Source organism: Miscanthus floridulus, chromosome 10 (genome assembly GCF_019320115.1).
Source record: "Miscanthus floridulus cultivar M001 chromosome 10, ASM1932011v1, whole genome shotgun sequence".
Lineage (NCBI taxonomy): Eukaryota > Viridiplantae > Streptophyta > Magnoliopsida > Poales > Poaceae > Miscanthus > Miscanthus floridulus.
In genome coordinates, this window is record NC_089589.1 from 13,180,343 (window position 1) to 13,193,087 (window position 12,745).

A 12,745-nucleotide genomic window follows, 5' to 3' on the forward strand; every position below is an offset into this window, starting at 1 on the left:
AGCACCAAGTGAACTCCCTGCCTGAAAAAGTACCATCATTTTTATCAGGAAGTCGAAAAAAGTGCACACATGGATTGGAGAGCCTTTTCAAAGGAGGATTATAAGCACCAAGTGAAGTCCCTGCCTGAAAAAGTACCATCATTTTTATCAGGAAGTCGAAAAATGAGCACACATGGATTGAAACAAATTCTCCACTGTACCAGGGCCTGTTTGCTTTCAATCCAGACAGTTTTGCTTGGCCCTTCATGGGCTCCTAGGCATTGGATTTTGTGAGCCTAGGGTGGAGATTGCTGTCTGGCAGGCTTTGAACCAAACAGACCCATTGTCTCATGCTCTAATTTATTAATTATTAGTCACATTCTATTGTCTCCTTTTATTTTATGAAATTCTTTAGTGAAATGCATGTTCTCAGTCCTACTTATACCTCGGCCGCAAGCAGTTTACCATTTTGCTACATAATATATTAAGAAATTCAATAATCTGAAACTACTGATCTTTGAGTTTGAGATGATTACTATTTAAGCTTTTGTTTCTTCCTGTCGTTGTTCACAGCATTTACTGTTTGTGATTCCATGCATCAGGTAAATCTAACATATACCATCTTCCATGGATCAAGAGATTAAAAGAAAACTCAAACGAGTGCATTACTGTTTGTTTGGTATATAATGATGATACTGGAATAACCAAACTCAATGCATTCATCTTCTACATTGCTTATCCTTGAGATGTTTTTGAAGGTATATTCTCTGTTGATGCATCAGGAGCGTGTGTTCAAGCATATGCCTGCTGCTTCCACTCAAATGCTTGTAATGCCATAGCAATGAACTGAGAGTTTGTGCTCCTCTGCAAGCAACTGCAGTTTCTACCGCAACAGCATCCAACGAGAATGAAATCTAGAGCTCCAGTGATACTACAATAGTATTACTACTGTAGTAACAGCATTATTACTAGCATAATCTAAATGTGAAAAATGTAGTATACAGTTCCATAAAAGGCCTTTGAAATTCAGCTGAAAGAATGCATGAGTATGGCTCCAAGGTGGCCAGTACACAACATCGTGGAGAGTTCATAACAACTATTTATCCCGATCAATCAACAGCTCTACAGAAAATTCAATCTTATAGTACAAGCTTGGTCATCTTGGCCACCAGTTCTACACAATTTTCTGGTAAACTATCCTACTCTTTCTTTCGTTTGAACATCCTAGCCAGATAAAGAATAAATGACACCAGCCACTGCCAGAAAACAACAAGGTAGTTTGCCTTCTTTGGTTTCACTTCAGGTCTTGGTCCAAAGAGACCTTTGTAGAGCTCCTTCTGCTTCTGGTACAAAGCCTTGTCTTGTTCTGCGAGCAAACGAAGCTCCCGAAGGATCTCCTTGTCTTCTGGGGAGTACTTCTTCGCTTTCAGGAAATCTTCCCTCGCTGATTCTGTCTGGCCAAGTTCAGATTTAGCTTTTCCTCGCCTGAACAGTGCTTTCACATTACTTTCATCTTCTGACAAAACCTGAAGAATATGGTTACAAAAAAGATCATCCATCAAATAGTAATTTTTTCCTTTTTTTTCAGACAAAGCAGGGTAATTTTATATTAGGACCATGGGATTGTTCAATTCATCAAACATCATGAGACCAACACCTTTTTGAAAAAGGGCTGAAAATGTGCAAATCAGCTGTTTGATAACTGTAATGCAGAATCTTGCATGTTGATATCTGAATTCATCTTGGCCATGTGAGCCTAGTTGCTACAGGTTTTTTTAACATCATTTAAAAAATTGTCATGCTTTTATTGTCTGAACATGAAGGGCGGGCCTGGTGCAAGCGGTAGAGTCTTACCGCCTGTGACCGGAAGGTCCTGGGTTCGAGTCGCGGTCTCCTCGTATTGCACAGGCGAGGGTAAGGCTTGCCACTTACACCCTTCCCCAGACCCCGCACAGAGCGGGAGCTCTCTGCACTGGGTACGCCCTTTTTTTTTTTATTGTCTGAACATACAATCATGTATAGTTTTTGCGAAGGTCTATGTAAAATCTTATACTGCAAAAATGTACTCATAACTCATGAATGCAAATCGTGAGTTGAAGACTGAATGTATTCATGGGCATGGTAGAGTAACATACAATGCTGCACTGCGCAATAGCTTCATCAAATCTCTTCAGTTTGATCAGGCATGCAGCCATATTGAGATGGCATGGATTTTTCACAGCCAAGGCCATGTCTCTGTACTTTCCAAATAATTGAAACATGAAATCATCTCCCATGTATGCAATCGCCTGTAAAAGAGAACAGGTCAACTGAAATCAGAGTATGCTGATAACTTTAATCATGTCAAAAGTATAGATGCCACTAACCATTTCATATTGCTGCATGGCCTCCTCAAGCTTCTTTTCTTTGAAATATGCATTGCCCTCAATCTTTCTCCTGTCTGCAGCTGCAACCCTCTCTTCAACTGTCATGTCACTTCGGGCTTTACCCTGATTCACAGTTTATCATGATTTGGAAGTTCCCAACTTGAGAAAAGTAAGTAATGCTAACCGATATGAATAATCTCATCCTACTCTTCAAAATAATAATGATTGAAGCGTTATGTGGGCTGGAGGCAGTAGAACTTTGTTTGCCTACCTCTTTAACATCATCGAATCCAATAAGTTCAACTTCATAAACAAGGTCTGCCATTGGAGGGACATTTGGGAAAGAAAAGCTTCCTTCTTTGCCATAGCCTAGCTCCCAACCAACATGCAACAATGCACGCTCCCCGCTTTTCATGCTGCCAACACCAATGCCTAAACCAGACATTTGTTTTTTCTCTGTTGACGGAGGAGAAAGCTTTAGAAAGTTACCCCATAGACAATTATCACTGATAAACACTGTTGTACTATTGAGGTTGCCCATATGATTCTAAGATAGTTACCAAGTAACTGTAGGTTTACTGGCAATGCAACATAAAAAGGGTGCAAATGAGAACTAACAATGCACATTTCACTCTTTCATCTTACAACATATTAAACCATTAGTAGCAGGCAAAGTAAGCTGTTTGAGTATACAGAATAGTCACTAAGAAGTAAGAACCATCATCATTGTACTAGAAAACCATAATAGCATGCAAAGTAAGCTGTTTGGATTTATGAAATTGATGGGTGAAATGCATGAAGCAGAGCAAAATTGAGTATAAAATAAGTGAAGTGATTGTTGCGGCACCTTTTCCAAGTACTAGTTCAATTGGATGTTGTTCTTGCCAGGTATCCTCAAATTTATGCGATGATCCTTGAACCCATGCTCTATAGTGCACTGCAACACCAAGTTTAGAAAAGAAAACAAATAATTCACTGGTGTTCTCATGTGTGCTAAATCAAAATCCATGTGCATGCTTCCACCCAATAGTAAAAGGACGAATAAATTAGCGTGTGGCGACTGAATTAGGCCGCTTTGGACAAAACAGGAACTAATCTGAAGTTTTGAAATTTGACATAATCATTAGACCAACAAAATCAATAGGTGTTGTTGTATCAGTACTCCCCGAACGAGAAAAGAGACGTGGGTCACTTTGGGTAAATAGAAAAATTATGAAACCTGATGTTTGAAATTTGACATCAGCATTAGGGTTAGAAACTGAATAGGTACCGGCAAAAGATACTGGCACTCAATGAATGCAAAAGAGTAACAGGAAGGTGTAAACACTATAAACCTCCACAAGTTTACATGCCAAGGTAGTTTCTGTCTTTTGGTGAGAAAGCAGCCTAAGACCAGATATAAAAGAGAATTTGTTTAGATAGGTTATTTGCACGCAGTGTGAACAACGCCATAAGCATCTCATGACCATGATCACTCAAACAAAACACATTCAGGATATCATTATTATAGAATAAGAAACAGGGCAGGCACAACATATTAGCATATATCCTAAAATTCGACATCCGGAGCATGAGCATATGGACCGAACCACTTCCGCCATACTCACCAAAGCACGTCGCGAACTTCAGGGGCTTCCTGCCATGGCCTTCTTTGATGACTTGCTTCTTAACCTTGTCATGAAGCACCTCCATGTCAGAGGAAACCGCGGGTGGGGCGTTGCCATCCTGGGGAGGTTCAGAATGCACGAAAGAAGCCTCTTCCACTGTAATCTCGTTATCACTGGAGCCTGAGAATCAGAAAGCAGCACAGTCAGGAACCAGGGACTCTCCGTCTTGACACAGATCCCGAATTTTATCGTCGAGCCACACTGCAAGTCTGCAATTCAGGGAAAAGCGCAGTGCTAGTGCGGCAGCGGTGGACTCCAAATTGCCAAGCCGCGGGTGGGATCCGAAACTGCCTCGCTGTAAAGTGCTAGCGCCCCCAACTTGCTCTGATATCCGAAATGGCCAGCCAAATTCCCAACAGAAAGTAAGAACAATTCAACAACACCCGATTCACTGGGCACCAGCAGCCACGCGTGGGTGCGAGGGGTGGTGGTCCCCGCGTGCGAGGAGGGGACTCACCAGCGGCGGGATCCGCAGACGGCGCCGCGTCTTCTTCGACGACAGCCATGGGTTGCGGTTGCGGTTGCGGGTGGGCGGAGCGCGGACGGCCAGCGGCGGGTCGGGTTGTGAACTTGGGCGGGCCCCGCTCTGGAGCCGCTTCCCGCAGCAGCAGCAGCACGGAGCTGGGTGACCTGAGCTCCGTAGCGCTTCCTTGATAAGCTGCGGTTTTGGTTTGGGCTTCTGCTGTGCTGGACTATTCAATCAAGGAAGATGGGCCAAACGAGCCATTAATTTGAGTCTTATGGACCATCTCTTGTCTCTCGTTTGACCACGTCGCCTCGTGCTTTCAACCTGTTGATCTTCATGAGCCGTTGAAAAGTGAAAACTCCAACTACGTTTCCGGAGCCTTCGTCCCAAGCGCGGCCATCTTCAGTCACCCCCGCGTTCGACCTCCCTGGCTAGGGCCTCTCCCCGCCGCTGTCGTGCTCATCACTTCTCCCTCTCCCTAGATCTCGCGCTCCTCGTGGAGGCGTGGAAGACAAGCGCTTGGGGCCGATGCTAGAAGCGCGCGGCGAGGCGGCGCTCGAGCGGTGGACCAATAGACAAGCCTTGTACCATGGCGCGCTTGAGCCCCCATGGTGTTTGATGCTTTGCGTGCCACTAGAGGCAAAGCGGCAATCGTAGAAAACATGCCAGGATTTCGCACCATCTACAAAGCCTTGTTCATGCTATATCCAGATAACAGGTACATAGCACAGACTGTTCGTCTTTTATCTGTTGTTAGGTGAGTTTCTTCATAATCCATCTCCTTGCTGCAACGAATTGGTATGGATTTGTGGATAGAATGTCTTGGTGACTGGCTCCACAATATTATTGAGCGGTCAACGGGCTCAAGCTTTTGCCTTTAATTGGCTACAAAAAAGATCTATTGTTTAGAGCATGGCAGTGCGAGGAAGAAAGTTTCTACACTTTTAAATGCTGATGAAGTGGTAATAGATAAAAATGTAGAATTTCAAGTTTGTGTAAATGTCCTTTCAATCCTAAACTGAAGTAAGAATATAATCCCAGTACCACTTATCTAACATTTCAGTGAATAAGTAACACATATTGATAATCGATAATTTATGAGAGAGAGAGAATATGCACTAATTCTAGGTAACTATAACTCGAAAGTGAGTGTGTGAGAGAGAGACAAAGTTAGTAGCCCCTCTATGAAGTTAATGCTTGCTCAGCGTTGAAAATTGTTATGTGTGTTTGCTGAAAGGAATAATTTAAGATTATATCCATTGCTGACTTATTTTCTGCTTATTTTCTCTGCTAATAATGTAGCTCATCCCGGTAATTCTTACTTGCATGGTCGACATTGACAGACCAATTAGATACAATCATACAAAGTCTCATTTAATTTTGTTTCCTGAGTTTTAGCAGTACTTCAAACTAGGTTTGGGCTTAGAGGTGCTGCATTTACGGCTACTAATCCATTATCCGTATAGAGACCATATGAATATTCTTGCTGCTTTGCTGTGATGGAACCTCTAAGCTATTCATATGTTAGCATGCCTGAACAAAGAAATAAAAGACAGATTTGGAAGAGAATTGTTAGGTAGCCAACACATGAACGGTGTTGTCCTTGTAACAGTATTTTGCAGCCCCTATGTGTATCTCTATGCACTGCCGATGGTACTGTCCATACAGTGCACACAGATTGAAATTTCTACTTATATATAGTAAGTGGGTACGTAGCAGTGACCTTAGATTTTAGATTATGCCATTACAGTATAAAATGATATTAAATATAGAAAGATGTTCTTTGCCTCTTGACTACTAGACATTAAGAATTTCTACCAAATTGATCTATGTAAGTATTACATTCAAATTTAATTACAGCTTAAATTTTAGATTGAATATTACTACTGCGATGTTAATTGCAGGCATGTTGAAGATTAGGACCAATAAGGCCAGGATGAAAGTGGCGAATACAACAATTAACAACAGCCCCACACCAATCAAGCAAACTGCTCCTCGCCCTCTTCATGGCCTATTGAAGTTTCGAGGTTATGGATAAAGTTATCGTTCAACAGCAAAACTCCACAGGCTTCAACAGCTGAAGATGTCCTTTGGTATGGTAGCCACCCAAAACCATAGTGACTCTCAACTGGGTTTCTAGCAGAGATTTTGTGCTGTAAGGTGCCACAACATGGAGTAGAAATTTGCAAAAAAGGCTATTATTCTTTCTCCCCGACGGACTTCAAGAAATACGGGAACTATCTCTACTTAGTATGTCCGATTTTTTTTTTGTTTTTAGCTCTTTTTTTGAAAGATTTTTATAAATACGCCCCTAACCGTATCCTTTCAAAAAATAGACCCTGATCTCGGCGCTGTGACAATTGGCGCCGAGCTCCAGGGTCATGTTCTGCATGTTGTTGACGTGGCTACCTGCGTGGCGCGAATGTGTCCTGAGCTTGGCCCCGTAGATCTTGGCGCCAATTACTACAGCGCCGAGCTCGGCGCCAATTGCTACGGCACCGAGCTATGGAAATTGACAAATTTAAATTTTTACCATGACTTGGATATTGAGAAATGGGGCTAACTCTAGAGTTTTTACAGTGACTTGTTGTTTGATCACTTAAAACAATCTAGAAATACTTAAGATAAAAAATTTGTCTGACCAAATGGAACTACAGCACGTCCAGGCGGCATAGTGTAGAGCTCGGCTCCTAAAGCACGGCCGGATGATGCAGGGCACGACTCCAAGCTTTTGTCGCATTGCTAACTGGAGTAGTAGTACGCACTTTGTGCATGCAACGAACCGTACACATGTGCAGGCATGCAAGCACGGACGCAATACACCTCACCTATAAGCACATGGAAATATGGCTAAGTTTAGAATTTATGATCTTGGCTAAGTCTAGTTTTGTACCGTGGCTAAGTCCAAACTTAACGAGACTTATTTTATTGTCATCTCCTCAGAGAGTATTCAAACTCGTAGTACGATATCAAATTGAGTTGCTATACAAATTTGAAAAATAAAATATCGCAAACATGTCAATTCACTGCCGGCGATCAGGGAATTAGAAAGATTTGGAGGGGCCAAAACATCACTGTATTCAAACTTGTGGTCACTATACGGCCATGTTAAGGACTGATTTATATTTAGGTTAAAAACAAAGTTTGTTGTACTCAACTCAAACTACAACTTCTATTAAAGGTCAAACTTCGTATCTAGAAAAGAAACTATAGTTTTACCCGGGTCAAAACAACATCATGAAAAAAGGAGTTAACTATTGATCCAACACTTAGAAGCATTTTTAGGCAAGTTCGTGGACATAAACCTTAGATCATTTTTTATCTTATGTATTACTAGACTGTTTTAAGTGATCATACAGTAAGTCACTGTAAAAACTTTAGAGTTAGTCATATTTCTCAATATCCAAGTCATGGTAAAAATTCAAATTTAGCAATTTTCATAGCTCAGCGCCGTAGTAATTGGCGCCGAGATCTATGGAGCCGAGCTTGGCGCCAAGATCCACGACACCGAGCTCAGGACACATTCGCGCCACAAAGGTGTAAAAGTGAAAATGGAAGTGAAAAAAGAAGCAAGACCATCCAATAATGAAAGCATCATCTGAAATGATTCTAACTGGAAGGCATAATATGGAACGATGGATTTAACAGATTATTTTTATGATGCATTTTTCCATAAATAAAAGTCAAGTTAAAAGGTTTGATCCGGATAAATAAAACTAAAACGATACATGTTACATAGCTAGACGTGGGATTAGAGACTTGAACACTGCCATGTTCAACTTTTAAGTATGGAACTTATCGCACATCATGAATGGGACGTTCTTCTTCATGAGAATGACCATAATTGTTGATTTGTAACATCTAAACTTCCATTGTAGCAAGCATACGGAAGCAGAAAATAGCAGGAGCTCCTGCAACAGTAACAGCAGACAGGTCCCATGTTCTGTAGTCTAACATCAAATAATTTCTTATTGGATACAATGAACAACTTGAGAAACTCAGCTGGTACGAACTCTCAAGTTGCACCTCACAGCTTGTCCTGAGCACCAATGCCTCATATGCAATACATCGTAATGTTCCAGATGAAATTAATTGTCTTCTGGAAACCATCCCATCCAAGGTGTGTATGGAAAAGACTCTTGTATAAATGGCTGAATGCCCACCTCTGTTCCATAATTTGTTGGACGGAGGTTGCCCAAGTCTTGAATCTTTGAGCTATTTAAGTGGTAGGCCAATCCTCTTCTCAACGTATCACTCAAGAAGATAACCTCCTTGTAAGGGTGAAATCCAAGAAAATCAATATAACCACCAGAGTTATTTCTGCTCCTCCTTTTGGTGTCAACAAGAAAATTAATATAACCACCAGAGTTATACTTGCCCCTGCTGTTGGTCTCAATAACATTGTCATTGTCTGAGTCCCATTCAAACCTGTCCTCTACCACTGCCTCATTGTTACCATCTTCATACTCAAATCCCTGCTCCTGATTGTTAATATCTTGTAAAGTCCAGGGTCCAGGCCCGTCAATTATTTGACATGCCTCAATACTACACGAATCCTTGGATACCCACTCCATTTTGCCACTCGATTCATCAAGAATATAGATCAAAAAATGGGATGCCAAGTGAAGCACAGCACAGTACACCCCTTTCACTGATTTTCCCAAATAAAGATTTGTGTATGCCATCCCCTCACAATCTAAAGGTGGCTTGATTACTTGATATTTCCCATTGGATAATGATATTCTACAAGAATCAAATATTTGAGAAATATTAATAAACGACAATTGAATTTTCGTTTCATTACTAGGTACAAAGATGAATGACAATGCCAAAGAAGTGAGTATTTACCTCATAACAAACTTGTTTTGGCAATATACATAAAGTACTCCCCGCCAATAGACAGAAGTGTCTGGAACATATGGGTGATCCAACCGCATGTCAGTAACATTCCCTGCAGCCTCCCCTTCTCGAACAAACGACCTCTCCTCCCACACCTTTGTCCTTGATGAGAACACATGTAGGATGCAAGGCGATGGTGGCCATTCTAATTCCTCTATTGCAGGGTCTAACTTGTCATCTGAATTCAACATGTTATACCTCACATTGGGTCGTTGGATCTCAGGGATCATGAATACCTCATAATGCGGTGACAATGTGGGGTCGAAGACAAGGTACTCCCTGTCGAAAAAGTGCTCTACGACCATATTTGGGCTTGGGCATGGGGGCAGTGGCGCCGACTGTCGTGTGGCTGGGTTAACCACATACTTGCGAAACAAGAGAAGCCCATTGCAGTGGCCTATGATGCGGGAGCTGAGAGGCAAATAGTCAAAGTTGCCAGATACCGTTGGGCCTTTTGAGGGGCGGGAGAAGAATTCTGACATGCTTAACTCATTAAAGTTAATGAAGATTCCACACACCGACAGTGGGAGGAGGTCCACACGCAGCAGGTTGTGGGCATCAATGATGGTACACCAGGTCTTGCAGACGCAGCGGGATATGGCAAGGTAGCGTGGTGCAAGACGGTGGATGATGTTGGTGAGTACATCTTCAGGTAGCAGGTTTTCCATGTCCTCTGTCGTTCCAAATTCTCTTAAGATGGCCACTTATTCCTTCATATCCACACAAGCCCCACTTCTATCTGCACAGTGAAAATAAAATAAAAAATAGTTTTTTCTCAGAAACAAGTAAAAAAGAATGAAATAAGCAACGATGAGATGGAGTGTGGGTGTTGTGGTGGAGGATTCACTAGTGTGTTCATTGTTCACCCATATGTGAACACTGAAAATTGGCAGCTATTTGTGCAGTCCTTACTACTAATATGCTAGGGGCTCTCAATCCCCTGTTTGAGCTAAGTAACAGTAACAGCATGATTTCATGATAAATCCATACTAAATACTGTCTATATGATGTGATTTATCATATCAAACGGAGAGAAGAGATTGTAGAATCATGATTCAATGATGTGATCATGTTAGCCTAAAACAATTCCACGCAGCGTCATGGTGATGATGATCGTCCCCAGATAGCAGATTGCGTGACCCAATGATCCGATCATGTTTGCCTAAGATAATTCCATGTAGTGTCACGATTCTGCTCATTGTCCCCAGATCAGTGTCTCAAATTAGAAGTCGCCCATGATCTGGGTTGTACATTACCATGGATTGGCAAACAACGCAAACATCTTCCAGAGGCCCATATCAGTATAGCCTACACATAAATTGTAGTGAACATATATATCAGCAGACTATATTGTATATATCTGCACAGAGTAAATGTTAGCTGTACTAATTGACCAAAAGTGCACTAAGGTCACTCAGTCATTGCAGTTGATAATACCTACAAACAAAGGATGGCAACTAATTCCAAAAAACAGAAGGAGTAGGATATCTGGCTTCTGGGATGGAGAAGAGACAATAGAGTACCGTATATTCATATGCTTCCACTCCTGCTGTGGATGTTAGCTATGCCACTGGGGTCACTACAGAACCAAGGAGCAGAACAGCAGAGCCACTGACCTCTCAGGACACTGATAACAACCACCAGAAGCACTTGCCAAACATCAGCAAATATGTGCTCCTTGGCCGGATCGGATCCAGCACGGATATGGACACGCGAACACGGCATTTTTCAAAAAAAAAAAAAAAAAAACCTATACGTGGATACGTTTCATCAAAATTTTAAATAAATAAATAACAGTTATAACAAGTACACAGTTGATTGATCGTCTCTGCGGACCTAATCAACAATCAGCAGATTGTGCGTCACAGAACTTAACGCTGGCAGCGGCACTGCCACTGCTCGAATTTGTTGTTGCCATCTACTTGGGGGAAGATCATGGAGGACCGAAGGAGAAAGGAGAAACAAACAAGAAGTCAAGAACCGAATCGAAGAACAAGATTAACAAGACTAGATCGATAGAGGTTAGGGCCGCCGGCCGCCGAACAAGTCGAAGGGGAAGGAACTCACTGGAGGTCGCCGGGCTGCCGCTGAGTCACCACCGCAGGCGTGGCACTGTGGCAGAGCCGCAGAGCACCCTTGTAGTCTTGCAGGCACGTCGGAGCTGCAGATCGTCGCGGGTGTGGCGGTGATGGAGGTCCGTCGCCGGCGGGCCGCGGCACCGGTGCGTCCTCCGGCGGCGGTGGTCGGCGGCGCTAGTGTGGGCGGTGTGCAGGCGGGGCGGCAGGCACGTGGGTGGCGGCGCAATGCGTCCGGGTCGGGTAGGGAGTAGGGCAGAGCAGGGTCGGATAAGAGGGGTGTTGTTGGGCTGGACTGTGTATCGTTAAGGCCCTGTTTGTTTGGAACGAAAATATAGGAATCTCCTATATATATATATATATATATATATATATATATATATATATATATATATATATATATTATATCTCCTACATACAATATACAATACAATACAATTATATACATACTATATATATATACACAATACATATACATATACATCTCCTTATCTCCTTACAACTAAAAAGAACAAAGCGTGTACATTTTTTGGTGAGTCCTGCGATCCTGCGTCGTCGGTCTGCCCACGCGTGAGATCCCGCGTCGCCGCTCGCCTCGTGCCCTCCGCTCGCGTCCGTCAACGCCTCCGCTCGATCCCTGCCTTCTCCGCCGGTGCCCGCGATCTCGCTTCTCGATTCACGGGTCTTCTCCGCCACAGCCGCCAGTGACCCCTACTCGCCGATTTCGCCGCTCCATGTCCTTCTCCTCCTCCACAACTCACCTCTGGGCCGTAGCCCAACGCGATCGCGGCCCCTGATCGGAGATCCTTGTGGATGGCGATGGCGTCCACGTGAACGTCGGCGACGCCACTGCCAGGGTCCCGCCCACCTCCCGCTGCCCGCCGGCGCTTCTTCGTCGCCCAAACCCTAGGTGTGGTACTGACCCCTCGCGTGCACAGCTGCTGGAGGTCGACGAGATGAAGCACCCGCTCAAGGAAGGTCGCCAAGGAGATGCAAGGTTGGGGCACGACCGGTACCAGGTGAAGGCACTTCCCTCATCTTCATCTCTGCCCAAGCCTGGTCCTCCCTAGGGTTGAGGTTTGTGTCTCCTCCTTCTCAGTCTGTCAGTACATAGGCACACAGAGGTAGTGGCCTGTGTCAGCAAATGTGATTTATGTTCATATGCTGCATTCTATTCAAGCAATTTGCGATGCACACTCTATACATTCTGATGTGTCTCTTTATCTTCTTTGCAGGCAGCTAGAGATTGGAATTTCGAGTGTAAGTGAACCAATAACTTCTTTCTTTAATTTA

The 12,745-nt window shown here is 43.2% G+C and overlaps 2 protein-coding genes across 3 annotated transcripts; both read right to left on the reverse strand.

The window, feature by feature from the left end:
- Positions 1-983: 983 nt before the first annotated feature.
- LOC136487680 (peptidyl-prolyl cis-trans isomerase FKBP42-like) lies at positions 984-4,691 on the reverse strand. The gene is made up of 7 exons (XM_066484779.1): positions 4,470-4,691; positions 3,953-4,132; positions 3,193-3,282; positions 2,617-2,801; positions 2,346-2,468; positions 2,115-2,267; positions 984-1,505 (listed from the first exon to the last, which is right to left on the reverse strand). Exons 1-7 carry the CDS (start codon positions 4,516-4,518, stop codon positions 1,179-1,181), a joined length of 1,107 nt encoding a protein of 368 aa, XP_066340876.1. The 5' UTR covers positions 4,519-4,691; the 3' UTR covers positions 984-1,178.
- A 3,456-nt stretch (positions 4,692-8,147) lies between these two features.
- Positions 8,148-11,731, reverse strand: LOC136487681 (uncharacterized). 2 transcript variants are annotated; one of them, XM_066484782.1, is made up of 4 exons: positions 11,445-11,731; positions 10,634-10,685; positions 9,327-10,539; positions 8,148-9,221 (listed from the first exon to the last, which is right to left on the reverse strand). In XM_066484782.1, the coding sequence occupies exons 3-4, from the start codon at positions 10,043-10,045 to the stop codon at positions 8,567-8,569; spliced, it is 1,374 nt and encodes a 457-aa protein (XP_066340879.1). In that variant the 5' UTR covers positions 10,046-10,539; positions 10,634-10,685; positions 11,445-11,731; the 3' UTR covers positions 8,148-8,566. The 2 variants fall into 2 exon arrangements, with proteins under 2 accessions (XP_066340879.1, XP_066340878.1); XM_066484781.1 differs by having other exon boundaries at positions 8,149-9,221; positions 9,327-10,116.
- Positions 11,732-12,745: the final 1,014 nt, after the last annotated feature.